Source organism: Venturia canescens, unplaced genomic scaffold (genome assembly GCF_019457755.1).
Source record: "Venturia canescens isolate UGA unplaced genomic scaffold, ASM1945775v1 PGA_scaffold_15__1_contigs__length_3012046, whole genome shotgun sequence".
In the NCBI taxonomy this organism is placed as follows: Eukaryota; Metazoa; Arthropoda; class Insecta; order Hymenoptera; family Ichneumonidae; genus Venturia; species Venturia canescens.
The window spans coordinates 1,722,794-1,750,332 of record NW_025108584.1 but is presented as its reverse complement, the minus strand read 5'-3'; the positions used below and the strand labels follow the sequence as shown (position 1 = coordinate 1,750,332).

General features: G+C 38.0%; 1 protein-coding gene across 1 annotated transcript in view; it reads right to left on the bottom strand.

The window, feature by feature from the left end:
- LOC122418616 (uncharacterized) overlaps positions 1–26,591 on the bottom strand; it is a 94,855-nt gene extending 68,264 nt beyond the window's left edge. Inside the window, exons 1-2 of the mRNA XM_043432889.1 lie at positions 26,144–26,591; positions 25,659–26,057 (exon numbers count right to left, since the gene is read on the bottom strand). Coding sequence (XP_043288824.1) covers positions 25,659–26,057; positions 26,144–26,490 — 746 coding nt within the window. The 5' untranslated portion in view covers positions 26,491–26,591. The remainder of the gene's footprint in view (positions 1–25,658; positions 26,058–26,143) is intronic.
- Between the last annotated feature and the right edge of the window lie 948 nt (positions 26,592–27,539).

The window sequence follows — 27,539 nt, the reverse complement described above, 5'->3', positions numbered from 1 at the left end:
AAGTTCAATTTCATGATATAAACTAGTTTTTTCACGAAATTGGAAGTGAAAACACGTTGCCTTGGTTCCTTTCCAGGGTCGTGAGGTTCTTTTCCCGTTTCTTGAGTTCCTTTTGGCTATTTGAAATTGAAAATCATGGAAGAATAACGACTTTTAGCGGAGATATGAATTTCTGCTTATAACATCCAATATCATGATCAAGAGACTCGGTAGAGTCTCGGGACAAGTACATTGACAGCCCTGTCGTCTGCTGGCCCGAGGCTCTCGCCGAGACTATACTTTCTCTGAATAAAACGATTCGCGGTGGTGGGGGTGAAATTGGCATGTGATTTTCTTTAATTGCGAAGCCTATGAGTTATGTACGACTTTGTAAATTGAACTTTCAGCTAATTGAGAAATTCTCTATCGAATGAGCCAAAAATCAGCATTATTGGTGGCGTAATTGCTGAGAAAAAACTTTGCACGGGCTCAAGATTATGCAAAAGTTACGAACACATTCAAAAATTTATGTGATTGGTTGTTGAAATTAGTTGTTGATGATTGGAAATCTGACGTCAACTTCATAACGTAGCACACGACGCAGCACAGCTGGTAACAACAGTCATAAATTCGATCGATATACATATATATATACAAACCGTGTGTCAGTTTTTGATCGCATGAACAGAGTTTCGACATTACGAAGTGCGTGCGGGATAAATAAAAAAATAATTTTCGTCATCTAAAGAAGTGCATATTACTATTTATTTTGTTAAAATTTATGATATATTAAATCGGTATCAAAGCGGCCGCGTAAATGTAGTCTGTGATGTGTGTGTGAAAAAGAATATAAAAAATGCGCGATGCATATGTCAATGAAACTTTTCAAGATTTCATTATTTCGTTCGATTGGAAATAAGTGTTGACTGAAATAATCCTTCAATTAAACCAGATTACAAAATATTGTCCAGTGCGAATATATCGTCACTGGCGTGGTTATATATCATGTGTAAATAGGTTATACATACGAATAAATAGAACAAAAACACACGGAACTGTTAGAATGATATTAGAAACTTTACTTGAATAAATGTTTTCTAATTTATTTCTTGTATCAACATTATTTATAAACATTCCCATATTTTGCTTGATATTCAGGTTGGCTCTGCCCTCTCCGATCCTTGTTTTCACCCCATCAGTTTGCAGAGGATCGATACATATTATTAATTCGTTCCCTAATATGTGTCCTATGATTTTCTACTCTTTCTTCATGATGATAGTGGTAACATGATTCGAGAGGTTTCTAACCATAATCTTGAATTGCACATTTTGTAAATCAGATTTTCAAAAAAATTTCTGGTCTTGGTATACTGGGTAGTTATTCTTTTCCCTGTCTGTCGAGTGATAAATTTGGAAACTAACTACAAATATGGAATTATTATAAAAAAAATTCATTCCGATAAGTCTACAGTTGCTCAGTTTTGGATGTGATCAAATATAATGCCTACCAACATCCCCAGAAACTTACAGAATTTCTGAATGCAATGTGCGCTATGTCATTTTAATGGGACATCATGACTTTTGACAACTTTTCATTATAATGCTGTAGATTCGGATCATTGAAATACAGCGAAAATCTGCAAACTATACAATTTATATACTGTGCCATTCATTTTACATTTTGACTCTAACCGTAACATATATATGAAGTAAAAAATTGATTATAAAAGTCTTCAGTTGCTCATTTATGGATAGATTTGAAATTGCTGTCTTCGAAGCTCATTGCGCAGATACATTGAACCGCAGCAGATACCTGCGAACTCTGAAATTTCTGTGCATAAATATGTGTGCTAAGTATCACACCCTATTTTTGATTATGGTAATATGTAATGGAACTTGGTTCAGCAAGTTTTAAGGTGTTTCTTTTCAAATAGTATTGAAAATGTATTACTGTGGTATGGAGCGAAAACTTTCAAACTTTCATATTTTTGTGGCGCAGCATGTGTGCCAATACTGCGGTATGGAGCGAATACCTGCAAACTTTCATATGTTTGTGTCGCAGCATGTGTGCCCATCATTTAAATTTTTTACTCCAACCGTAACATATAATCTCAAAAATTCATCCCAAAAGTCTTCAGCTTTACTAATTAACTTAATTTTCCTTTTTCTAAATTCTATGCTGAATTTCTGAATTTCTAAATTTATTTCTAAATTATCCTGAAATTAAATTGTTTACCTCCACAACCAATGCAGGTACCTTAAACGTCTTTAAATTCCGTTGCTCTGTTGAATTAAGTACGCTCAGTTTTTTTTGCTTCTTTGAGTTCTAACATAATAAATGTTTCCAGGTGCCTTTTTTCGGCAACTATCAAACTGTAGATAATTGGATCGCAGCGGCCACTTGCAAACTTTGGAAATATATTTCGTCGGGGGTACGTTTTGGAAGACACGAAAATGTCTAGATTCAGAATGCAAAAGCGACATTTAAAAATGGCCAATTCTGTTGGATTTGTTGAGTCTTGAATTTGATCTATCTTTCCTCTTTTCCTTTCTTTTTTCTAACGTTATAAGCTGAAAATCACATCTCGGGCCGCAACACGCATTGCTCCATGCTCTTGAGTTCCCAATGGACAAAACATATTAGAAGACAAGGAGAAAAATCACCAAAGTCCAAGAACAAACCTCTGTCGAAATAGTTCCAATACAATTTTGACGAAAAATGGGTCTATTTTCGTGGAAACCAAAGTTACAAGCCGAAAAACATATCTCGGCCTCCAACCTGCTTTCCACCGTGCTCTTGTGTTCCTAATTGACAAAACATATTAGAGTTAAAGGAAAAAGATTGCCAAAGTCCAAGAACAGACCTGTGAAGAAATATTTGCAGTACATTTTTGACGAAAAATAGGTCTTTTTTTTGTGGAAACTAACGATATAAGCCGAAAATCATATCGCAGCCTCCAACCCGCTTTCGACCGTGCTCTTTGATTCCTAATTGATAAAACACATTAGAGTACATGGAAAAAAATCCTCAAAGTCCAAGGACAGACCTGTGACGAAATATTTTCAGTACTATTTTGACGAAAAATAGGTCTTTTTTGGAGAAAACCAACGTTATAAGCCGAAAATCATAAATAATTCGTAGAAATTTAAACTAAAATCCTATAGTCAACTGAACATAAATAAGGAACTTTAGAAAAAAAATACGTGATATCAAACCATAAACTTCCCCTAGGAAAAAAAAGGTTGGGACAAGTACATTGATGGTCCCTCGTTTGCTAATAAATCCATCCATAAAAAAACTTTAAAAAAAATTTTCTTTAAAAATTGTCAAAAAAATTATTTTATAAAAAAAAATACAGTACAATTCGAAAAAAAATTGACAAATCTAGAAAAAACATTATGTTTAAAAAAAAAATATTCTGTATCTATTTTTTAAAGTTCAAAAAAATCAAATAACAAGTAAAAAATAAAAAACCGAAAAATCGCGTTTGAAATCATTATGCAAACCGATGCCTCATCCTTCTTATTTGATTCGAACAGCTAAATCAATTGAAAAAAATTCCATCTAATTTACGTGCAGCATTAAAATTTATTATATCAATTCGAGGCTAAGTATTTTCTAATGAATTGAAAAAAGTTACCACTTGAGTTACGTACAGCACTAAAATTTATGATATCAATCAGTGGACAAGTATTTTATTAGTAACTCCAAATTTTGACATTATTAAAATGTTCTAAGAAGCTTTTAAATCCAAAAAAAATCACATGAAAGCTAGTCATTCGTTACTCTATGGTGCCAAAGACTTATGAGAAAATCGATTTTTCTCAGACTTTCAGGATCCTTTGGTATTATTCACAAAATTCAACGTCGATTGGATCGATACAAATTATGTTTAAATATGTGTTAAAAGTACTTGTCCGGCCCATCACTATTCATTCAATAAAAAATCAATCATAAAAAAATGAAATTGTACGGCAGAATCTGGTTAAAAATTTGTTGAAATGCGATTCATTATTAGTTTAATGCTTTTAATAATAGTAGAGGTTAGTTCTTAGTCCGTATGGAATTCGTTCGCTGGAAGAATAAGTAGGAAGTAAGAATTGACATCATTGAATATAAACTGGAGAGTTATTTTGGAAGCATGAACATATATATTATGTACAATTTGTTTCATTTATCGATGCAGAACAAAATCCCTTGTATATTGCGGAATAATTTGTTTCCGTTTTTTATTAAATTAGTGCAACTAAGTAAAAATTACGTAAAGATAATTCTCTCAATTCCCTCTGCATGAATACTTGTGACTTGTGAACCATCAGTTCTAGACAAGCCCTGATTTTTATTTGGATAAACAATTTAAACGGAAAGTGATGGGCCGGACAAGTACTTTTAACACATATTTAAACATAATTTGTATCGATCCAATCGACGATGAATTTTGTGAATAATACCAAAGGATCCTGAAAGTCTGAGAAAAATCGATTTTCTCATAAGTCTTTGGCACCATAGAGTAACGAATGACTAGCTTTCATGTGATTTTTTTTGGATTTAAAAGCTTCTTAGAACATTTTAATAATGTCAAAATTTGGAGTTACTAATAAAATACTTGTCCACTGATTGATATCATAAATTTTAGTGCTGTACGTAACTCAAGTGGTAACTTTTTTCAATTCATTAGAAAATACTTAGCCTCGAATTGATATAATAAATTTTAATGCTGCACGTAAATTAGATGGAATTTTTTTCAATTGATTTAGCTGTTCGAATCAAATAAGAAGGATGAGGCATCGGTTTGCATAATGATTTCAAACGCGATTTTTCGGTTTTTTATTTTTTACTTGTTATTTGATTTTTTTGAACTTTAAAAAATAGATACAGAATATTTTTTTTTTAAACATAATGTTTTTTCTAGATTTGTCAATTTTTTTTCGAATTGTACTGTATTTTTTTTTATAAAATAATTTTTTTGACAATTTTTAAAGAAAATTTTTTTTAAGGTTTTTTTATGGATGGATTTATTAGCAAACGAGGGACCATCAATGTACTTGTCCCAACCTTTTTTTTCCTAGGGGTAAAAACTCGTTTTTTCACAAAATGGGAAGTGAAAACACGTTGCATTGGCGTGTCTCGATTGCAATGACAAATTTTTCCCTGTTTCTTCAGTTTCTTTTGTCTATTTGGAACTGAAGATCATGGTGGGAGGTCGATTTACAGCGGAGACATGAATTTCGTCTTACAACCTTCAATTTCATGATATAAACTAGTTTTTTCACGAAATTGGAAGTGAAAACACGTTGCCTTGGCGTCTCTCGAGAGCAATGAGAAATTTCTCCCTGTTTCTACAGTTTCTTTTCCCTATTTGGAACTGAAGATCATGGTCGAAGGTCGATTTTCAGCAGCGACATGAATTTCGCCTTATAACATACAATTTCATGATAAAAACTCGTTTTTCCACGAAATTGGAAGTGAAAAACCATTGCCTTGGCTTCTCTCCAGGGCCGTGAGGATTTTTTCCCTGTTTCTTGAGTTCCTTATTTCTATTGGAAATTGAAAATTATGGAAGAATCCCGGCTTTTAGCGGAGATATGGATTTCTGCTTATAACATCCAATATCATGATAAAAACTCGTTTTTTCACAAAATGGGAAGTGAAAACACGTTGCATTGGCGTGTCTCGATTGCAATGACAGATTTTTCCCTGTTTCTTCAGTTTCTTTTGTCTATTTGGAACTGAAGATCATGGTGGAAGGTCGATTTCCAGCGGAGACATGAATTTCGCCTTATAACATACAATTTCATGATAGAAACTAGTTTTTTCACGAAATTGGAAGTGAAAAACCATTGCCTTGGCTTCTCTCCAGGGCCGTGAGGATTTTTTCCCTGTTTCTTGAGTTCCTTATTTCTATTGGAAATTGAAAATTATGGAAGAATCCCGGCTTTTAGCGGAGATATGGATTTCTGCTTATAACATCCAATATCATGATAAAAACTCGTTTTTTCACAAAATGGGAAGTGAAAACACGTTGCATTGGCGTGTCTCGATTTCAATGACAAATTTTTCCCTTTTTCTTCAGTTTCTTTTGTCTATTTGGAACTGAAGATCATGGTGGAAGGTCGATTTCCAGCGGAGACATGAATTTCGCCTTATAACATACAATTTCATGATAAAAACTCGTTTTTCCACGAAATTGGAAGTGAAAAAACGTTGCCTTGGTGTCTCTCCAGGTTCGTGAGGTTTTTTCCCGTTTCTTGAGTTGCTTTTGCCTATTTGAAATTGAAAATCATGGAAGAATCCCGACTTTTAGCGGAGGTATGAATTTCTGCTTATAACATCCAATATAATGATAAAAACTCGTTTTTTCACGAAATTGGAAGTGAAAACACGTTGCCTTGGCGTCTCTTGATTGCAATGACAAATTTTTCCCTGTTTCTTCAGGTTCTTTTGCCTATTTGGAACTGAAGATCATGGTGGAAGGTCGATTTCCAGCGGAGACATGAATTTCGCCTTATAACATACAATTTCATGATAAAAACTCGTTATTTCACAAAATGTGAAGTGAAAACACGTTGCATTGGCGTGTCTCGATTGCAATGACAAATTTTTCCCTGTTTCTTCAGTTTCTTTTGCCTATTTGGAACTGAAGATCATGGTGGAAGGTCGATTTCCAGCGGAGGCATGAATTTCGCTTTGTAACATACAATTTCATGATAAAAACTCGTTTTTCCACGAAATTGGAAGTGAAAAAACGTTGCCTTGGTTTCTCTCCAGGGTCGTGCGGTTTTTTTCCCGTTTCTTGAGTTCCTTTTCCCTATTTGAAATTGAAAATCATGGAAAAATAACGACATTTAGCGGAGATATGAATTTCTGCTTATAACATACAATTTCATGATAAAAACTCGTTATTTCACAAAATGTGAAGTGAAAACACGTTGCATTGGCGTGTCTCGATTGCAATGACAAATTTTTCCCGGTTGCTTCAGTTTCCTTTGCCTATTTGGAACTGAAGATCATGGTGGAAGGTCGATTTTCAGCAGCGACATGAATTTTGCCTTATAACATACAATTTCATGATAAAAACTGGTTTTTTCACGAAATTGGAAGTGAAAAAACGATGCCTTGGCTTCTCTCAGGGTCGTGAGGATTTTTTTCCTGTTTCTTGAGTTCCTTTTCCCTATTTGAAATTAAAAATCATGGAAGAATTCCGACTTTTAGCGGAGACATGAATTTCGCCTTATAACATACAATTTCATGATAAAAACTCGTTATTTCACAAAATGGGAAGTGAAAACACGTTGCATTGGCGTGTCACGATTGCAATGACAAATTTTTCCCGGTTTCTTCAGTTTCCTTTGTCTATTTGGAACTGAAGATCATGGGAGAATGTCGATTTTCAGCGGAGACATGAATTTCGCCTTATAAAGTTCAAATTCATGATATAAACTAGTTTTTTCACGAAATTGGAAGTGAAAACACGTTGCCTTGGCGTCTCTCAAGAGCAATGAGAAATTTCTCCCTGTTTCTACACTTTCTTTTCCCTATTTGGAACTGAAGATCATGGTGGAAGGTCGATTTTCAGTAGCGACATGAATTTCGCCTTATAACATACAATTTCATGATAAAAACTCGTTTTTTCATGAAATTGGAAGTGAAAAAACGTTGCCTTGGTTTCTCTCCAGGGTCGTGAGGTTTTTTTCCCGTTTCTTGAGTTCCTTTTCCCTATTTGAAATTGAAAATCATGGAAGAATAACGACTTTTAGCGGAGATATGAATTTCTGCTTATAACATCCAATATCATGATAAAAACTCGTTTTTTCACAAAATGGGAAGTGAAAACACGTTGCCTTGGCGTGTCTCGGGGGCAATGAGAAATTTTTCCTTGTTTCTTCAGTTTCTTTTGCCTATTTGGAACTGAAGATCATGGTGGAAGGTCGATTTCCAGCGGAGACATGAATTTCGCCTTATAACATACAATTTCATGATAAAAACTCGTTTTTCCACGAAATTGGAAGTGAAAAAACGTTGCCTTGGTTTCTCTCCAGGGTCGTGAGGTTTTTTTCCCGTTTCTTGAGTTCCTTTTTCCTATTTGGAACTGAAGATCATTGGTGGAAGGTCGATTTCCAGCGGAGACATGAATTTCGCCTTATAACATACAATTTCATGATAAAAACTCGTTTTTTCACGAAATTGGAAGTGAAAAAACGATGCCTTGGCTTCTCTCAGGGTCGTGAGGATTTTTTTCCCGTTTCTTGAGTTCCTTTTCCCTATTTGAAATTAAAAATCATGGAAGAATCCCGACTTTTAGCGGAGATATGAATTTCTGCTTATAACATCCAATATCATGATAAAAACTCGTTATTTCAAAAAATGGGAAGTGAAAACACGTTGCATTGGCGTGTCTCGATTGCAATGACAAATTTTTCCCTGTTTCTTCAGTTTCTTTTGTCTATTTGGAACTGAAGATCATGGTGGGAGGTCGATTTACAGCGGAGACATGAATTTCGTCTTACAACCTTCAATTTCATGATATAAACTAGTTTTTTCACGAAATTGGAAGTGAAAACACGTTGCCTTGGAGTGTCTCGGGGGCAATAAGAAATTTTTCCTTGTTTCTTCAGTTTCTTTTGCCTATTTGGAACTGAAGACCATGGTGGAAGGTCAGTTTTCAGCGGAGACATGAATTTCGCCTTATTACCTACAATTTCATGATAAAAACTCGTTATTTCACAAAATGTGAAGTGAAAACACGTTGCATTGGCGTGTCTCGATTGCAATGACAAATTTTTCCCGGTTGCTTCAGTTTCCTTTGCCTATTTGGAACGGAAGATCATGGTGGAAGGTCGATTTTCAACAGCGACATGAATTTCGCCTTATAACATACAATTTCATGATAAAAACTCGTTTTTCTACGAAATTGGAAGTGAAAAAACGTTGCCTTGGTTTCTCTCCAGGGTCGTGAGGTTTTTTTCCCGTTTCGTGAGTTCCTTTTGCCTATTTGAAATTGAAAATCATGGAAGAATCACGACATTTAGCGGAGATATGAATTTCTGCTTATAACATCCAATATCATGATGAAAACTCGTTATTTCACAAAATGGGAAGTGAAAACACGTGGCTTTGGCGTCTCTCGAGGGCAATGAGAAATTTCTCCCTGTTTCTTCAGTTTCTCTTGCCTATTTGGAACTGAAGATCATGGTGGAAGGTCAATTTTCAGCGGAGACATGAATTTCGCCTTATAACATACAATTTCATGATAAAAACTCGTTTTTCTACGAAATTGGAAGTGAAAAACCATTGCCTTGGCTTCTCTCCAGGGCCGTGAGGATTTTTTCCCTGTTTCTTGAGTTCCTTATTTCTATTGGAAATTGAAAGTTATGGAAGAATCCCGGCTTTTAGCGGAGATATGGATTTCTGCTTATAACATCCAATATCATGATAAAAACTCGTTTTTTCAAAAATGGGAAGTGAAAACACGTTGCATTGGCGTGTCTCGATTGCAATGACAAATTTTTCCCTGTTTCTTCAGTTTCTTTTGTCTATTTAGAACTGAAGATCATGGTGGGAGGTCGATTTACAGCGGAGACATTAAATTCGTCTTACAACCTTCAATTTCATGAAATAAACTAGTTTTTTCACGAAATTGGAAATGAAAACACGTTGCCCTGGAGTGTCTCGGGGGCAATTAGAAATTTTTCCTTGTTTCTTCAGTTTCTTTTGCCTATTTGGAACTGAAGATCATGGTGGAAGGTCAGTTTTCAGCAGAGACATGAATTTCGCCTTATAACATACAATTTCATGATAAAAACTCGTTATTTCACAAAATGTGAAGTGAAAACACGTTGCATTGGCGTGTCTCGATTGCAATGACAAATTTTTCCCGGTTGCTTCAGTTTCCTTTGCCTATTTGGAACTGAAGATCATGGGAGAATGTCGATTTTCAGCGGAGACATGAATTTCGCCTTATAAAGTTCAATTTCATGATATAAACTAGTTTTTTCACGAAATTGGAAGTGAAAACACGTTGCCTTGGTTCCTTTCCAGGGTCGTGAGGTTCTTTTCCCGTTTCTTGAGTTCCTTTTGGCTATTTGAAATTGAAAATCATGGAAGAATAACGACTTTTAGCGGATATATGAATTTCTGCTTATAACATCCAATATCATGATAAAAACTCGTTTTTTCACAAAATGGGAAGTGAAAACACGTTGCATTGGCGTGTCTCGATTGCAATGACAAATTTTTCCCTGTTTCTTCAGTTTCTTTTGTCTATTTGGAACTGAAGATCATGGTGGGAGGTCGATTTACAGCGGAGACATGAATTTCGTCTTACAACCTTCAATTTCATGATATAAACTAGTTTTTTCACGAAATTGGAAGTGAAAACACGTTGCCTTGGCGTCTCTCGAGAGCAATGAGAAATTTCTCCCTGTTTCTACAGTTTCTTTTCCCTATTTGGAACTGAAGATCATGGTCGAAGGTCGATTTTCAGCAGCGACATGAATTTCGCCTTATAACATACAATTTCATGATAAAAACTCGTTTTTCCACGAAATTGGAAGTGAAAAACCATTGCCTTGGCTTCTCTCCAGGGCCGTGAGGATTTTTTCCCTGTTTCTTGAGTTCCTTATTTCTATTGGGAATTGAAAATTATGGAAGAATCCCGGCTTTTAGCGGAGATATGGATTTCTGCTTATAACATCCAATATCATGATAAAAACTCGTTTTTTCACAAAATGGGAAGTGAAAACACGTTGCATTGGCGTGTCTCGATTGCAATGACAGATTTTTCCCTGTTTCTTCAGTTTCTTTTGTCTATTTGGAACTGAAGATCATGGTGGAAGGTCGATTTCCAGCGGAGACATGAATTTCGCCTTATAACATACAATTTCATGATAAAAACTAGTTTTTTCACGAAATTGGAAGTGAAAAACCATTGCCTTGGCTTCTCTCCAGGGCCGTGAGGATTTTTTCCCTGTTTCTTGAGTTCCTTATTTCTATTGGAAATTGAAAATTATGGAAGAATCCCGGCTTTTAGCGGAGATATGGATTTCTGCTTATAACATCCAATATCATGATAAAAACTCGTTTTTTCACAAAATGGGAAGTGAAAACACGTTGCATTGGCGTGTCTCGATTTCAATGACAAATTTTTCCCTTTTTCTTCAGTTTCTTTTGTCTATTTGGAACTGAAGATCATGGTGGAAGGTCGATTTCCAGCGGAGACATGAATTTCGCCTTATAACATACAATTTCATGATAAAAACTCGTTTTTCCACGAAATTGGAAGTGAAAAAACGTTGCCTTGGTGTCTCTCCAGGTTCGTGAGGTTTTTTCCCGTTTCTTGAGTTGCTTTTGCCTATTTGAAATTGAAAATCATGGAAGAATCCCGACTTTTAGCGGAGGTATGAATTTCTGCTTATAACATCCAATATCATGATAAAAACTCGTTTTTTCACGAAATTGGAAGTGAAAACACGTTGCCTTGGCGTCTCTTGATTGCAATGACAAATTTTTCCCTGTTTCTTCAGTTTCTTTTGCCTATTTGGAACTGAAGATCATGGTGGAAGGTCGATTTCCAGCGGAGACATGAATTTCGCCTTATAACATACAATTTCATGATAAAAACTCGTTATTTCACAAAATGTGAAGTGAAAACACGTTGCATTGGCGTGTCTCGATTGCAATGACAAATTTTTCCCTGTTTCTTCAGTTTCTTTTGCCTATTTGGAACTGAAGATCATGGTGGAAGGTCGATTTCCAGCGGAGGCATGAATTTCGCTTTGTAACATACAATTTCATGATAAAAACTCGTTTTTCCACGAAATTGGAAGTGAAAAAACGTTGCCTTGGTTTCTCTCCAGGGTCGTGCGGTTTTTTTCCCGTTTCTTGAGTTCCTTTTCCCTATTTGAAATTGAAAATCATGGAAAAATAACGACATTTAGCGGAGATATGAATTTCTGCTTATAACATACAATTTCATGATAAAAACTCGTTTTTTCACAAAATGGGAAGTGAAAACACGTTGCCTTGGCGTGTCTCGGGGGCAATGAGAAATTTTTCCTTGTTTCTTCAGTTTCTTTTGCCTATTTGGAACTGAAGATCATGGTGGAAGGTCGATTTCCAGCGGAGACATGAATTTCGCCTTATAACATACAATTTCATGATAAAAACTCGTTTTTCCACGAAATTGGAAGTGAAAAAACGATGCCTTGGCTTCTCTCAGGGTCGTGAGGATTTTTTTCCCGTTTCTTGTGTTCCTTTTCCCTATTTGAAATTAAAAATCATGGAAGAATCCCGACTTTTAGCGGAGATATGAATTTCTGCTTATAACATCCAATATCATGATAAAAACTCGTTATTTCAAAAAATGGGAAGTGAAAACACGTTGCATTGGCGTGTCTCAATTGCAATGACAAATTTTTCCCTGTTTCTTCAGTTTCTTTTGCCTATTTGGAACTGAAGATCATGGTGGAAGGTCGATTTCCAGCGGAGGCATGAATTTCGCTTTGTAACATACAATTTCATGATAAAAACTCGTTTTTCCACGAAATTGGAAGTGAAAAAACGTTGCCTTGGTTTCTCTCCAGGGTCGTGAGGTTTTTTTCCCGTTTCGTGAGTTCCTTTTGCCTATTTGAAATTGAAAATCATGGAAGAATCACGACTTTTAGCGGAGATATGAATTTCTGCTTATAACATCCAATATCATGATGAAAACTCGTTATTTCACAAAATGGGAAGTGAAAACACGTGGCTTTGGCGTCTCTCGAGGGCAATGAGAAATTTCTCCCTGTTTCTTCAGTTTCTCTTGCCTATTTGGAACTGAAGATCATGGTGGAAGGTCAATTTTCAGCGGAGACATGAATTTCGCCTTATAACATACAATTTCATGATAAAAACTCGTTTTTCTACGAAATTGGAAGTGAAAAACCATTGCCTTGGCTTCTCTCCAGGGCCGTGAGGATTTTTTCCCTGTTTCTTGAGTTCCTTATTTCTATTGGAAATTGAAAGTTATGGAAGAATCCCGGCTTTTAGCGGAGATATGGATTTCTGCTTATAACATCCAATATCATGATAAAAACTCGTTTTTTCAAAAATGGGAAGTGAAAACACGTTGCATTGGCGTGTCTCGATTGCAATGACAAATTTTTCCCTGTTTCTTCAGTTTCTTTTGTCTATTTAGAACTGAAGATCATGGTGGGAGGTCGATTTACAGCGGAGACATTAAATTCGTCTTACAACCTTCAATTTCATGATATAAACTAGTTTTTTCACGAAATTGGAAATGAAAACACGTTGCCCTGGAGTGTCTCGGGGGCAATTAGAAATTTTTCCTTGTTTCTTCAGTTTCTTTTGCCTATTTGGAACTGAAGATCATGGTGGAAGGTCAGTTTTCAGCAGAGACATGAATTTCGCCTTATAACATACAATTTTATGATAAAAACTCGTTATTTCACAAAATGTGAAGTGAAAACACGTTGCATTGGCGTGTCTCGATTGCAATGACAAATTTTTCCCGGTTGCTTCAGTTTCCTTTGCCTATTTGGAACTGAAGATCATGCGAGAATGTCAATTTTCAGCGGAGACATGAATTTCGCCTTATAAAGTTCAATTTCATGATATAAACTAGTTTTTTCACGAAATTGGAAGTGAAAACACGTTGCCTTGGTTCCTTTCCAGGGTCGTGAGGTTTTTTTCCCGTTTCTTGAGTTCCTTTTGGCTATTTGAAATTGAAAATCATGGAAGAATAACGACTTTTAGCGGAGATATGAATTTCTGCTTATAACATCCAATATCATGATAAAAACTCGTTTTTTCACAAAATGGGAAGTGAAAACACGTTGCATTGGCGTGTCTCGATTGCAATGACAAATTTTTCCCGGTTGCTTCAGTTTCCTTTGCCTATTTGGAACTGAAGATCATGGTGGAAGGTCGATTTTCAGCAGCGACATGAATTTTGCCTTATAACATACAATTTCATGATAAAAACTCGTTTTTTCACGAAATTGGAAGTGAAAAAATGATGCCTTGGCTTCTCTCAGGGTCGTGAGGATTTTTTTCCTGTTTCTTGAGTTCCTTTTCCCTATTTGAAATTAAAAATCATGGAAGAATTCCGACTTTTAGCGGAGATATGAATTTCTGCTTATAACATCCAATATCATGATAAAAACTCGTTATTTCAAAAAATGGGAAGTGAAAACACGAGTAGTAAGGCTATACCAGTTCTAACTCAGGGATCTCAGGGGGGAGCGGGGACGGGGGAGCGCGGGGACCGTTGCGGGGCTGCATGGTATGTGGAGGGGGAAGGTTCTCGGACAGCGGGGGTGCGGCGGCACTTTGATGACAAAAGATTGCCGCACTTCTCGAATGACTGATTTATGTTTCCGGTGTGATCATCAGATTGCATTGGACGGAATTTTCTTTTGAAAAAGTGACCTGCTCTTTTCGAAAATGATCTCAATTATCGGACCAAAGCACTACTCTAATGACAAATTTATGTGTCCTACATATTTTTGCATTCCTGAGATGGTGCCAGTTTCCATGAGATTTCTTTTTCAAAATGCCCCTCCCCCGACTTTTCACTTGAGACTTGTATCTTTGAAAAAATATATTGTTATTCCGAGAATTGCACGTCACACGACGTCTAATGATAAATGTCCAGTGTTACATATCTCTACATTCCTGAGACGGCGCAAGATCCGACGAGATTTCTTTTTCGAAATGCACCTGCCCTTCCCCGAACTTTTGACTTGAGAGTTGTTTGAATGTTTTCCGAGAAAAAAAAAATTTTCACATCGAACGCTTATTCTGAAAGTAAACGTCGCGATGGAAAGGTGTGCTAGTATGTATGCTATCCATCCAGCAAAAGATCCATCGACATTAACGGAAAATGAACTTGAGTCATTGCCGAAGGCTTTGCTTTTAAAGTACTATAGTAATTCTATTCCTACGTTATGGGATCGTTTACCCAAGTATTTGCAGTGTGATGCTGATGTGCAATCATATCAATTGTGTTTCGATCATTTCAATCAACCCTGGGTGCGAACTCATGTTGATTCAGCTAGACCCAGACGTAGAAATTGTGAAAAGTGCTCGATTATGGAACGACTTGTAAACATCTATGGGACTTTACGGATAAAAAATCCCTGTGAAATGACATCGGAGGAGCTCCAAATTATATCTCCAACCATCTTCAAGGAATACTTTGGTGAATATACAGATATTCTGTGGGATCGTTTACCCGAATACTACAAATCCGATAGTGAGATTGCATTATTACGTCGTTGCGTTGAACATTGGAATATATCATCGATGGACGATCATATTGACGGTCCGGCTCCGCAACGTCGAAATTGTAGGAAATGCTGTGAACGTGTTTAAACAAGTTTAGAATGCACGTGTTCATAACGTCGGCGGAATCAAAGAGCCTGTACAGAAAAAAGGACCACCGGAAGAGATTGGATCGATTCCAATATAGATCACGTTTGAACCTGTTTGAAAGCGTGTGGAAGGGGATGGTTCAGTTTTGGGGTAGGGATAGATGGAAAAACTACAAATAGCAGAGTCCAGAAGAAAAAAGCATCACTTCACGTCTTCGTAAAGTTGAGTCAAGACTTGCTCTTTAAAGAAAATCTCAAAAAACTATATCCATAATGGAGTTCTCCGCCATCAACAATATCATTGCAAAGTCAGAGTATCTCCCCGCCAAGAAGCTGAAAGAACTCCAAGTCAACGAGGAATATCTCATCTCGGACGTGAGGACAGCAAATACCAAATGGGGAAAAAGATACGTCGCCGAAATCAGGAATGAATTCACCGTATTCCTGCCACCGCGAGTTGTCAAGGCATTCGACCAGAATCCAGCGGTATTCGAGAAACTTCTGGAAACGGCTCATTGTGGACAACTATACATGAAATATCTCGGTGGTGATTGGAACGCTATTGAATTTTCTCAAAGAGATTTCTAATATTCTCAACGCAAAAAATGTATATATCTGAATCACCGATGAAATGTATGTTGAAGGAGGAGGAGGAGGAATATTGTATAAATAAAATTACACATTTATGAAAAAATTGTTTTGTTTATTCCAAGATCCCTCTATTGCATAATGCATGATATACGTATAACCAGCTTTGCAAAGATTTTACATTCTTCGTTGCACAATTAAATTTCGATTCGTTGATGTGGTGGTGATGGTCGCATTTCGATGGACTTTTCGGCAGTTTTTTCAACGATGGGCAGTCCAAAGTCTCCAAATCGATAATCTCCGTTGACAGATCCAAAAAGTTCGTCAGCCATAAAGACTTTTCGCCGCCTTTTACGAAGATGGTATGAGCGCCGCGTAAGATAGTTTGAATTATTCCTCTTGCAGCATCGTATGGTATTACACCAAAATCCCATGGCAATCCATGAAAATTACGTTCCAGCCATTTGTTTGTCGTTTTATACTTTGTCGGCAGAGAATCCCATGCATACGGTGGTGCGAAGAAAAGTGTGAGAGGTTCAGCATTCTTCACGTCCGCACGAATGATTGAAATTTCTTTGAGTATAAACTCATTGATGGGTCCTTTGAAGCCTTGTAGATCGATGACAAAATCCATGATGACTGTTGGCCGAAGAAGTTGATGGTACGGTTTTATACCAATTTTCTCACCCCACCACTCACAGGATTGTATTCAACGATGCGATCGTGTAGAATAAGGCAGTATGCGCATGTTTGTGCTGGAATATTTGTGCTTGTTTCAAATTCGAGGCGCACATCAACAGGTCCAGACTTGAGAGAATCGTTCTGCTTCGAGCAGTCAATCACAATGAGAGGTGCAAATTTGAGAAAATCCGCTTTTGTAAGCCATGGTTCGGCCTCCTTATTGTAGTACATCGGTTGAAAGTTTGTATACATATCGTAGAGTACTGCATACTGATTTTGTTCTATATTCAAATTCATATTACCATAAGGATAACATTGTGAATTCAAGTATAATTTTACATCAGTAACGTTGCAATGATCAAAATTACTCGCATTTTGCCTCTTATTATTCTTTCGTCCTGTTTGGAATGCCAGGATCACATATCGAGGTTTTTCCAGCTGCGTTGATGTCTTGACTGACCACACGTGTTTCGATGTCGCCGGTAACATTGGATATTCATACAATTCCCACGTACGAAAACTCATTGGAATTGGGGTATCTTTGGCGATGAATTTCAGCAATTGAATTTTCCGTTTATCCGCCACGGTGACGTATGGAACGAGCCATTCAATTTTCCGTAGTGTAATTTTATAATCTTCAGCGGCTGGTTGAACTATGGCATTATCATCGGAACGTGATCTAGTCAAAATCAATTCGTGCTTTGCATTCACCACCATTTTTCGATAATCTTCAGCAAATCCCAGCAGCATGCTCAGTGGTATGCATACGTCAAAGTTGCCTGCTACGTCTACAATTTGTTTAGTCTCCTCAACATCGAGCCAACCGGTGTTCTCAAGCATTGCACTTCTCGCCGACGAATGAGATGTATATCCTTTCATAAGAGATGTGATTCCCACATTTTTATTACGATCGATTTCAACTGCGTTAAGTTCATAACGCACCTCCTCGAATAAATGACAAATGGCATTGTTGACGAGGCTCGTTGCAGCTAACGCTGCACCATCCGCCTTTGTCAGTTTGCCGCAAATGTGAATTGAACTTTTGCTCGGTAGAATTGATAAATCTTGATGTTGGATTGAAATACGTATTTCATCACTATTGTTGTATGTTGACGATGCGTATGGTTGATGAGCATGAACCTCATAATGTATGATGGATTCGTCAAACATGACGGGTGTCTGGATGTTTACGATTTCTTCCTCCATTGCAGGCAGCAGATGCACAACGAGCAAAGCAGATAATTTCTCACACGCGAACTCCACGAATTTTGAGACCCAAACTCTTCAATAGCAGAAGGTTTTGAGGTGTTAGCTCTTTGAGCGTTGATCGACGACTGCTTTCGCGATCCCATGTTGGCTTATTAATATTGCCAATACGATGATTGTAAATTATGCCCATTGAGATTTTATATGAAGTCTTATGGTGATGACTTCACCGCGGAAATTGATCAAATCTCCGTCTTGATCGACAATACGAAGCTGTATATTGTCAATGCGACGAGTTGTGATTGGTAGATAAATGACGCTCGACGGTACTTCGATGATTTTATAGCCGGCCGGTACAGATGGGAAAAATTCGTGAATTGTATGAACTTTTCGCCCGTTGATGTATGCACCAGTGGTTATGTTACACTCGACTCGAATGGCGTTCACTTTGAGAATGGACACGGGTAGATCGGACACATGTCTTTTATTGGGCTCCAATCGACGCGACGTAAAACCCAGCAAAGGTCCAATCGAATTTTTGGATGTAAAATCAATCGATTGATTGCACTCAATTTCACTGCGTAGCGTATAATTATTCGGCTTAAGCTGAATTTGTATGTTTTTAGATGCCAACTCAGTTTTCAAATATTTTTCAATATCTTCAATTTCATAGCTGCCCGTTGGAATGGTCACCACATGATTTCCAACGTGAAATTCATTGCAACCAATGTCGATATTTGGAATCGAATTGAATGTGAGCAGCTCGACGAGTCCAAGAGTATAATTTTTGTCGGGCGATAGTTCGATGGGTGGAAAAAATTGTGCCTCGAGTATGGAGGATGATCCAGTAATGGTGATCGTCAAACTATCATCCATGATGCTCGCAGATTTAGAACTAAACACGCAGCTCCATAGTCCTCATTTATATAGTGCATAATTGTCTCGTCGATTTAGTTGTCCACACAAAAATTTCAAGCATAAATGCCCGCATATTATTGTATCGTATTCCTGATACTTTTTATAATTGTATTTCACGCTACCAACATTGAAGTATTTCATGAGTTCGGGTGGAGGTGGGAGATTACCGAAGCTGTCAAAGTATGTGACTCGTTGACCATTCTTTTTATATGCAACCCAGTGTGTCCCAGGGCCCACATTTTTATCCAAATTCACGATTGCTGATTCTTGCTTGTGTGGTCCATTTTCAGGCAAAGTGTCACGCATGAAAACCCCACGAAAGTTACGAATTTTCATGGCTCTCGCATACTTTAGCAGATCGATGTCGGTGAGTGGTTGATGTGGTAGCGTGATTATACGTTTTTTGTCCCGAGGTAAAGACCCAAACCCTGTTTGTATGGTTTCAGATGTAAACCTTTACCCAAAGCGATGGCCTCGAGTGTTCTGTTGTGACGTTTACTTTCCTCCAATTCCTTTTTAGCCGCTTGAGCAGCATTTACAGCTTTGACTATTGCAGCACTTCCACCAGACAGTGCACCAACGGCGCTAAGGCCGGCAAAGATGGGTACGAGGAAGGGCAATAAACCGCCGATTTTGCGAGGTACAGGTAGAACCCGAGGCGTGCGTACTTTAACACCTTTAACACTGGCACGCGCACCTTTCAATGCTGACATGACGATTTCACGGGGGTCACCACTACGAATCATGGCTTTCTTTGCGGCACTAATGATCTTTTTCAGGCAAACACTTTTTTTGGTCTTTTTCGTCACTCCTTTCATACCTAGACCAAATTTCTTTTTCGCCTTCATAATGTTTGTCACGGCCCAAGCACTTGCTCTTTCACCAAGACTTGCGTCTTTCGAGGTTACACGTTGCCAGGCTTGTTCAGCCAAAATTTTATCCGCCAGATGTCGTGCTTCCAAGTTTTCACGATTTTTCGAATATGCGATATCGTGTTCTTTACACGCAGCGTCCAGCGCGTTTATACCAGGATCACCACGAGCAAGACGTTTGATCAATTTCGTACCGGGTCCACAATATTGATATCCCGGTAGATGTAGTTCCACGGGGAGATTGTTGATTATACTGTTTACCAAACCTTTACCAGGTTTATCATGTACAATCATCACTCCGCAGTGGTTACAATTCGACTGACTATTCCAACATTATAAAGTTGCATTTATATGATTTTTTCAATCAGTCGCATGCGAGATGAAGTCGAAGAAACAAGTTTCGAGCGGTCAACTCCCCATAATAAATTTCGATGAATTTATTGTTGGAGCGGGTAGTGTGAAGAAGCGTCATGGAAACTTACTACCTAACAGCATTCGAGCCGTATTTTGTGGCCCCTCGAATTGTGGAAAAACGAATGCCTTACTCACGCTCCTAATACATCCAAATGGTTTGAGATTTGAGAATATATATCTATACTCGAAATCTTTGAAGCAGCCTAAATACCGATTGCTCGAGCAAATGCTTAAACCTGTGGAAGGAGTGGAATTTTTTCAATTTAACGAGCATGAACAAGTTGTGGCACCTAGTGAAGCTCGCCCAAACTCCATATTCATTTTTGACGATATAGCGTGTGAGAAACAGGACAACGTGAGAGCATTTTTTTCCATGGGAAGACACGAGATTGTGGATAGTTTTTATCTCTGTCAGACGTATACTCGTATTCCGAAACATCTCGTGAGAGACAATGCAAATTTTATAGTGCTATTCAAACAAGATGATATGAACCTCAAGCATGTATATAATGATCATGTCAATACGGATATGACTTATGCAAGTTTCAAAAAAATGTGTGTCAAGTGTTGGAAATCGGACAAGTATGGATTCATCACGATTGACAAGGACAGTGAGTTGAATGCTGGAAGATATAGAAGGGGATTTGATTCTTTCCTCACTATCGATGATGATGATGATGATGATGATAAATAATTGTTCCCCTGGATTTTACAAGACAGTCTAAAGTCTGACTTACTCGTGTCAACATGAAGCGTAAAGAACTTTTAAAGGAGACGGCTGTATTGAGTGAACTTGCCAAGGCGAGTGATGCAATCAGACGAAAACATCGAATGTTGAAAAGTGGACGTGATAGTGCTCAGCAGAAAATGCAAGATGTGTTTAAACCGATTGTTGAACCATTAGAAGAACTAGTTTCATATACGAAAAAACCTAAAATTAAGAATGAACGTGTAAATGTTAAAAAGGAGGAAGAGGAGGAGGAGCAGGAGGAGAAGAAGGAAGAGTCTCCAAATTTCGGAGAAAATAGCATGAAGCAAGATATTTCTTTCAAAGATGATATTTGGCATGATGCAATTACTGATGAGAATGTCGGTGTACCCTTAACTAAAAATAGTGATAATGATATTCATGAAGATAATAATGATGATGATGAGGACGATGATAACTTGGAATCATCTGGAGATGTTGATAATTTGATACGTGAATATCTGGGCTTACTGCGTAGTAATAACAAAACAAGATTAGATGGCGTGTATGGAGTACGAAATCTCGCTCAAAACAGATTAATGATTGGTGATTCACCAATTCATTTCGAACTCGATCATATAGTGGTTGGAGATGAAAAGTATCCCAAAAGTATTGGCTTGGTGGAACTGTTGTTTAAAAAAGAGCCCGAACTCAAATATCTAACACCAAATGACTTGGAGAAATATCAGAAAATTATCATCACAACGAATGCTCATAAAAAATTTTATAAACGCACGGGTGCGGTACGTCAGGATAAAAATACTAAATTTAAAAATTATATATCCCAAATGCTCGGTAGCAACGATAAGAAAGGTGGTGCTCTGCCTCAGTATAAGGTAGCACGAAAGCATACCTCTGTCGACTATGTTCATTGGGATGATCCAAATGAGCTGGTAGATCGTCTTCGCTTATTGCTCGCATCGCAAGCTGCTGGAAATTCATCACATTCGAATGAAATTATATCGATTATCGAGGAGTTGCGTGAAGCTGAAATCATTTATTAACATGTGATGGCTTGCTTTCATCCACATTCCCAACATGAGCGTCGATGTGTTTGGACGAAAGTTGAGTAGACGTGGTGCAGGTCCTCCGGGTAAACCAGGTGCTGGATTCAAAATTACATCGGACGGTCATTACGACTTGGAACGAAAACGACTGAGCAACGTTGGCGAGCCAGTAAATGCTCGAGATGTTGTAACACTCGGTGCATTCAGCAAACACATTCATTCTATAACTCATAGTGTGACTCATACAACGAATCAAAAGTGTGAATCGAATGTGGCGGCTGCAGAAAAGCGTGTGAGAACCGAGCTCGCCCATCTCCGTGAAGAAATTGATAATATAAAGAGAGAAATCTCAGAACTTCATGATGATATGAAGTTTTTACGAGATCATCTAATGATAAGTCAGTGAAAAATCCTCCAGACTCTTATCTTCTGCAATTGATGAGGACTGTGGGGGGGAGAAGAAAAAATGAGTGAAAAGAAGCTTGCGGTGGTTGAAGAACTGCATAAGCCAGCTCGGCGGAATTATCCACGTCGACATGTGGATATACGCGGCCTGGATGAGACTTGGCAAGCTGATCTTGTAGATATGTCTGCATATGCACAACACAACTCCAACCATAAATTTCTCCTCACCGTCATCGATATATTCTCCAAATTCGCCTGGGCCGCACCGTTGAAGAGTAAAAGTGGAAAAGATGTGAGTGCTGCAATGGAGACGATTCTCAGCAAAGGGCGCATACCGAAAAATCTTCACGTCGATCAAGGAAAAGAATTTTATAATACTGACTTTAAGGCTTTGATGAAAAAGTATAATATACACTTGTATTCTACATTTAGTAATTTGAAAGCATCAATTTGTGAGCGCTTCAATCGTACACTTAAGAATAAAATGTGGATTCAATTTAGTTTTCGCGGAAACTGGAAATGGATCGATATTCTCGATACATTAATTATAAAATATAATGATACATTACATCGTACGATAAAAATGAAACCGAAAGATGTGAACACTGCGAATGAAAAACGCCTGTTGCGTAATGTATACAATAGATCAGAAGTTGGAAACCAAGCAAAATTTAAAATCGGTGATAAAGTACGCATAAGTAAATTTAAGAATGTATTCGAAAAAGGTTATACACCAAACTGGACAACGGAAATATTTACAATATATCGAGTTAGAAAAACTAATCCAGTTACTTATAATATAAAAGATCATCAAGATGAACCCATCGCAGGTAGTTTCTATGAGCAAGAGCTGCTTCGAGCAAAATATCCCGACATATATCTTATTGAAAAAGTATTGAAGAAACGTGGTAGTCAGTTGTTTGTAAAATGGCTAGGTTTCGACAAAACACACAATAGTTGGATAAGTAAAAATGATTTGTAAACAATAAAGATGGAAAATTCAAAAGTCTGATTGATTTTTACGACCTTTCCCCAACTCCGCATGAAAAGCAGATTAAAGAAAAAGAATGACAGATTTTCACAAAAAATTTTTATTTTACATAAATTACAACATATATTTACAAATTTACAAGTTTTTGAGGAAAAGTCCTCTCGCACAAAATTTTTTTTATTTCATATCAATGTTGAGAACAAGTTCTCACTCTCACAATTTTTTTTTTTCGCTTTCAATGTACAAATATTCTCGCAATCTCTAACATTCACAAGCACACATTCGTATTTACAATGATCTATGCCTCCATAGCTTCTGGAAATTCGGGAATATTGTAATGGCCCCATGGTAACGTGTCTACCGTTCCAGGTATAACATAACGCTTGTCATCGTGTGGACTTAGAGCAATTTTTGTCTCCGTGATGGTATAGACATTGTGTAATGTCGAGCGAATTGAAGATTGAGAACGCTTCATTTCGATCTGCTCATTGAGACATTTCACGTAATCTTCGAATGTTATGGTCCTCGCCACAACATTACTTTTTACTCCTTTTGCTTTTTTAACATCGTTCTCACCCTCAACTCGCGTCGCATACATCTTCGATCTAAGTCCAACGAATTCGGTCATTATGGCCCCATTGTTCTCATCTTTCATGAGACCCGGGACCTTTTTGTTGACTAGCGGTATACCATAAACGTTGTCATGGGGATAGTCACTGGTGTCATATTTGTCGAGATTACATTTCATGTCCTCGTACACATCTTCACATTCAATGTGGTAAATTAAACTATCAGTATCCGTATACATGACTTTACATTTATTTTGATACGACGGCATCATGAACTCGTGATGGAATTCATATAAACAAGTTTTTGAAATATCTAAAATAGACATGCCAACATATATCGGTTTATTGAATTTGACTTGTAGATTTCGCAACTCTACAGCGATTAAATTTTCCGCAAAAATACTTCGACTGTGAAAGTTAGGTTTAGCAATCATAGCCTCTGCTCCGTATCGACCTGCCCATTCCGTTAACAGTTTAACTTGGACGTGACTACGAACATCCTCCATGGTTTTTCCAAACACGGCATTATTCATTAATTTGAATAGATTTTTTTCAAAATCATTTTTCGCACGTGTACGAAACTGTGTATTCAAATCAATGTATGTTTTGAGCCAGGAAGATTGCTTAAACTTCAAGACTCTATGAATTTTAGTGATTGTCAAACCATGTTTCAAACACTGCTGCAATGCACGATAGTGGATGACATATCGTTTTTTCGCATTCACCGTGGCAAGAAGCTTCTCTTGCTTCGCGCCCGGAGGTTTGTCATGCGTTGGACAAAATGGCAAATCACTATGTGCATCGTGCAAGTGTTTCGGATATTCCAGATCAACCTCAAGAATATAGCCAATTTCAGATTCAAATGGATGAGACTCGATGTTGAAGTTGGCAAGGTCTTCAATCCATTCGAAATCTGCATACGGCAGTGGTTGACTCATTGCCCAACCATACAAATTGTTCACATCAAAATACATCAAGTATGACGATGGAATAGATGGGTCATACGAGTTCATGTACTTGTTATTGGCACGGGCATGTCTTTTGGAGCATTGACTAAGACCACCTCGGATACCTCTCTCCACAAACAATACCATGTCGATGTCTGTGAGCAATTCAAACTTTACTTTTGTATATTTCATCATGGCATCCCAGGTATATCCGGGGAGAGTGTAGTAAAACGCAGGGTCAAGACCATAACTTTTCAGGCAAGTATCGCGAAAATTCTCAAAGATATCGGCTAATAGTAATACGTCAGTCTTCAAGTATAAATCGCTGTATTCGCCGAGCGTTCGCGTTGAAAATCGTTCCCACACATTTTTCGCATGTGCATACTCCTTCTCGGAAACTATTGAATCAGTTAAAGAGCTGTAAAATGCTTCCCGCGGTGGAAGCTCCGTTTCATCCAACTTTTCGAAACTGTCAATATACTCGTACGGGAAGACACCTTTCCGTGTTAATAAATGAAAATGGTCTACATCTTGGAATTGCGACTTTAACGTCGCGAGTTTATCTACAGTTAAAAAGGATGCTAATTTGTCTAGGCTCGTATTGAGAAATCTGAGCGAGTCAATGAAACGCAATTTTATATTTTTCCGCGTGTCTTTGCCTGTTTGAACCGTTTTCGAGAAGGAGATGTACTTTTCTTTTGTTATTGGGAGCAAGTCGATTTTCCCCGCGAACGCAGTTGCTACTTCTTTAATTATAAAATGTGCATCATAACCGGATAAATTGTGGAAAACTATTGGCATGAAAAACGAATTCTGATAGTTTAAATTACAATTTGAATGAGCCGGACCTCTGAATTGCCCTGTCAAGTGGCAATGATCGCGAACACGCTCGTCACCCTCGACAAAAGGTTTCTCACAAATATGGCACTCTTTTTCTTCCCGAAATTTCCTCCACTCTTGCGGAGACAATTCTTTCATCGGTACGTTCGTAAGAAGAATCTTTTCTACGCGCAAAGCTAATTGTTTAAGTTCTTCTACGAACCATTCCACGCAGTCCTCACCTCGGCGTTCGTGGTATCCCGAAAGCGAATCATCGTAGGAGCACTTTACATAATATCCAACGCTGAAGACGCGATGATGTTGGCTCTTATTTTTCTCCCTTTCTTCAGCGCTGGTCTTCTCCAAGATGCATTCGAGGTCGGCGTATACCACGAACGGGAGACGCTCCTTCCGATTGGCATTGGTAAACTCCAACCATTTGTCGTTCTCAGCTGGTAGTCGAACGGCACAATCGTTGATAACGCCACAATCCACCTCATGGAACTGCAGCTTATCAATGGTTGGGAAGTAATGAAGGCATCTATAACAATAAAAAATTTCAAATATTTACAGTATATTATCATAATCGTAAAGAAATGTATACAGTTGTATATTAAAAATACTTACCGATCACAGATGTATTTCTTGTGCCCATCAGAATTGAGCTGTGAGTTGACGAGCCGGGATAAATTCTTGATCCACGCGAAGTGTCCAATTCCACATCCCGACACGTCTTCGATGTAAAGCAAGTTGAAGTGTCGCTCTTTCTTCTCCTTGCTCACGCGGACTGGTAGAATGACTTCCTCCTTCTCGCTATAGACATTGATTGAGAGATTATTCATCTTCTCAAATTTCCCAATCTGGTCCAACGTCATAGGGAAGTTGATGCCTTGGAAGTTGAATATCGTTGAATAATGCGGGTAAGAGGATGTGCGATCGCTGTTTTTTTCTGCTGGATAAAGTGCAGCAGTCATAGCCCATCCAAAACACGCATTATCCGCCGATTTCACATTTACCACCGCTCTTTTCAACTGTATACGTTTCGCCAATGAAACGTGACATCCCGCCCGCAAAGCGTTGTACTTGTTGATGTTCACAGTTAAATTTGTTATTGATGTTAATGTCCAGCCACTGTCACTCTCCTGGAACTCCTCGAGCGATCTCAGAGTCGGCTCCACGACTCGCTTCCGATACCACTCACTCAAGTCCGATGTTGTGAAAAGTTCAACATTTCCCGTGTTGACACTTTTATTTGCCCGCTTATCGCCCACGGTAAACTCTCCGTTAAACGAAGTGTTCACTTTTATACTATTATATTTGCAAATATGAGCCTGCACTTGTTCTTCAACAAGCTCATACGCATCCAATAGAAACTTTCGTGGGTCGATATGATCACGATTAATCACAGCACCGGTTGACAAGCGATTTTCAAATGCGCTGTCAATTTCACGCCATGTTAATCCATGATCATTTAATCCTCCGCCCCAATGTATGAAGCGTTGGCGTGTTGCCTGCTTCAAACATTCGAGACGCAAGATTTGCGAAGTGACCGAGTGGTGATATCCCAGTCGCGGTCGTTTCGATCGAACTTGCTCCTCCAGCGATTCGATAAGGGTATCACACTGGTGTTCCCACACCAAAAATTGCTCCAACGTCCGCAGAAGAGTTGCTTGCATACGCAGCAATTGCTCGGTAGCGATGTCGACGGTGAGAGACATGATGCGCTGAACGAAATTTGACTCGAAATGTAACTGTTACGTCGTCTCAACAGAGTCTGAACCTTCCTCAAAATTGTTTCATTTTATATACGCGTTTTTTCGTTTCTGAGGTGGGGATGAGTAGGAGGGAGGAAAAATCTTGACTTTTCTGGAAACTCGAATGTGGTACCCAGGATCTAATCGAGGAAGTGCGGTTGACTTCAAAAATCCCTTCTTGCGCCTTTTGAGAAATGCCTCTGCAGGTTAAAAATGTGCAACACCGGACACATAAATCTGTCATTGAGCGAGTGCATCTCTGTAAAGAT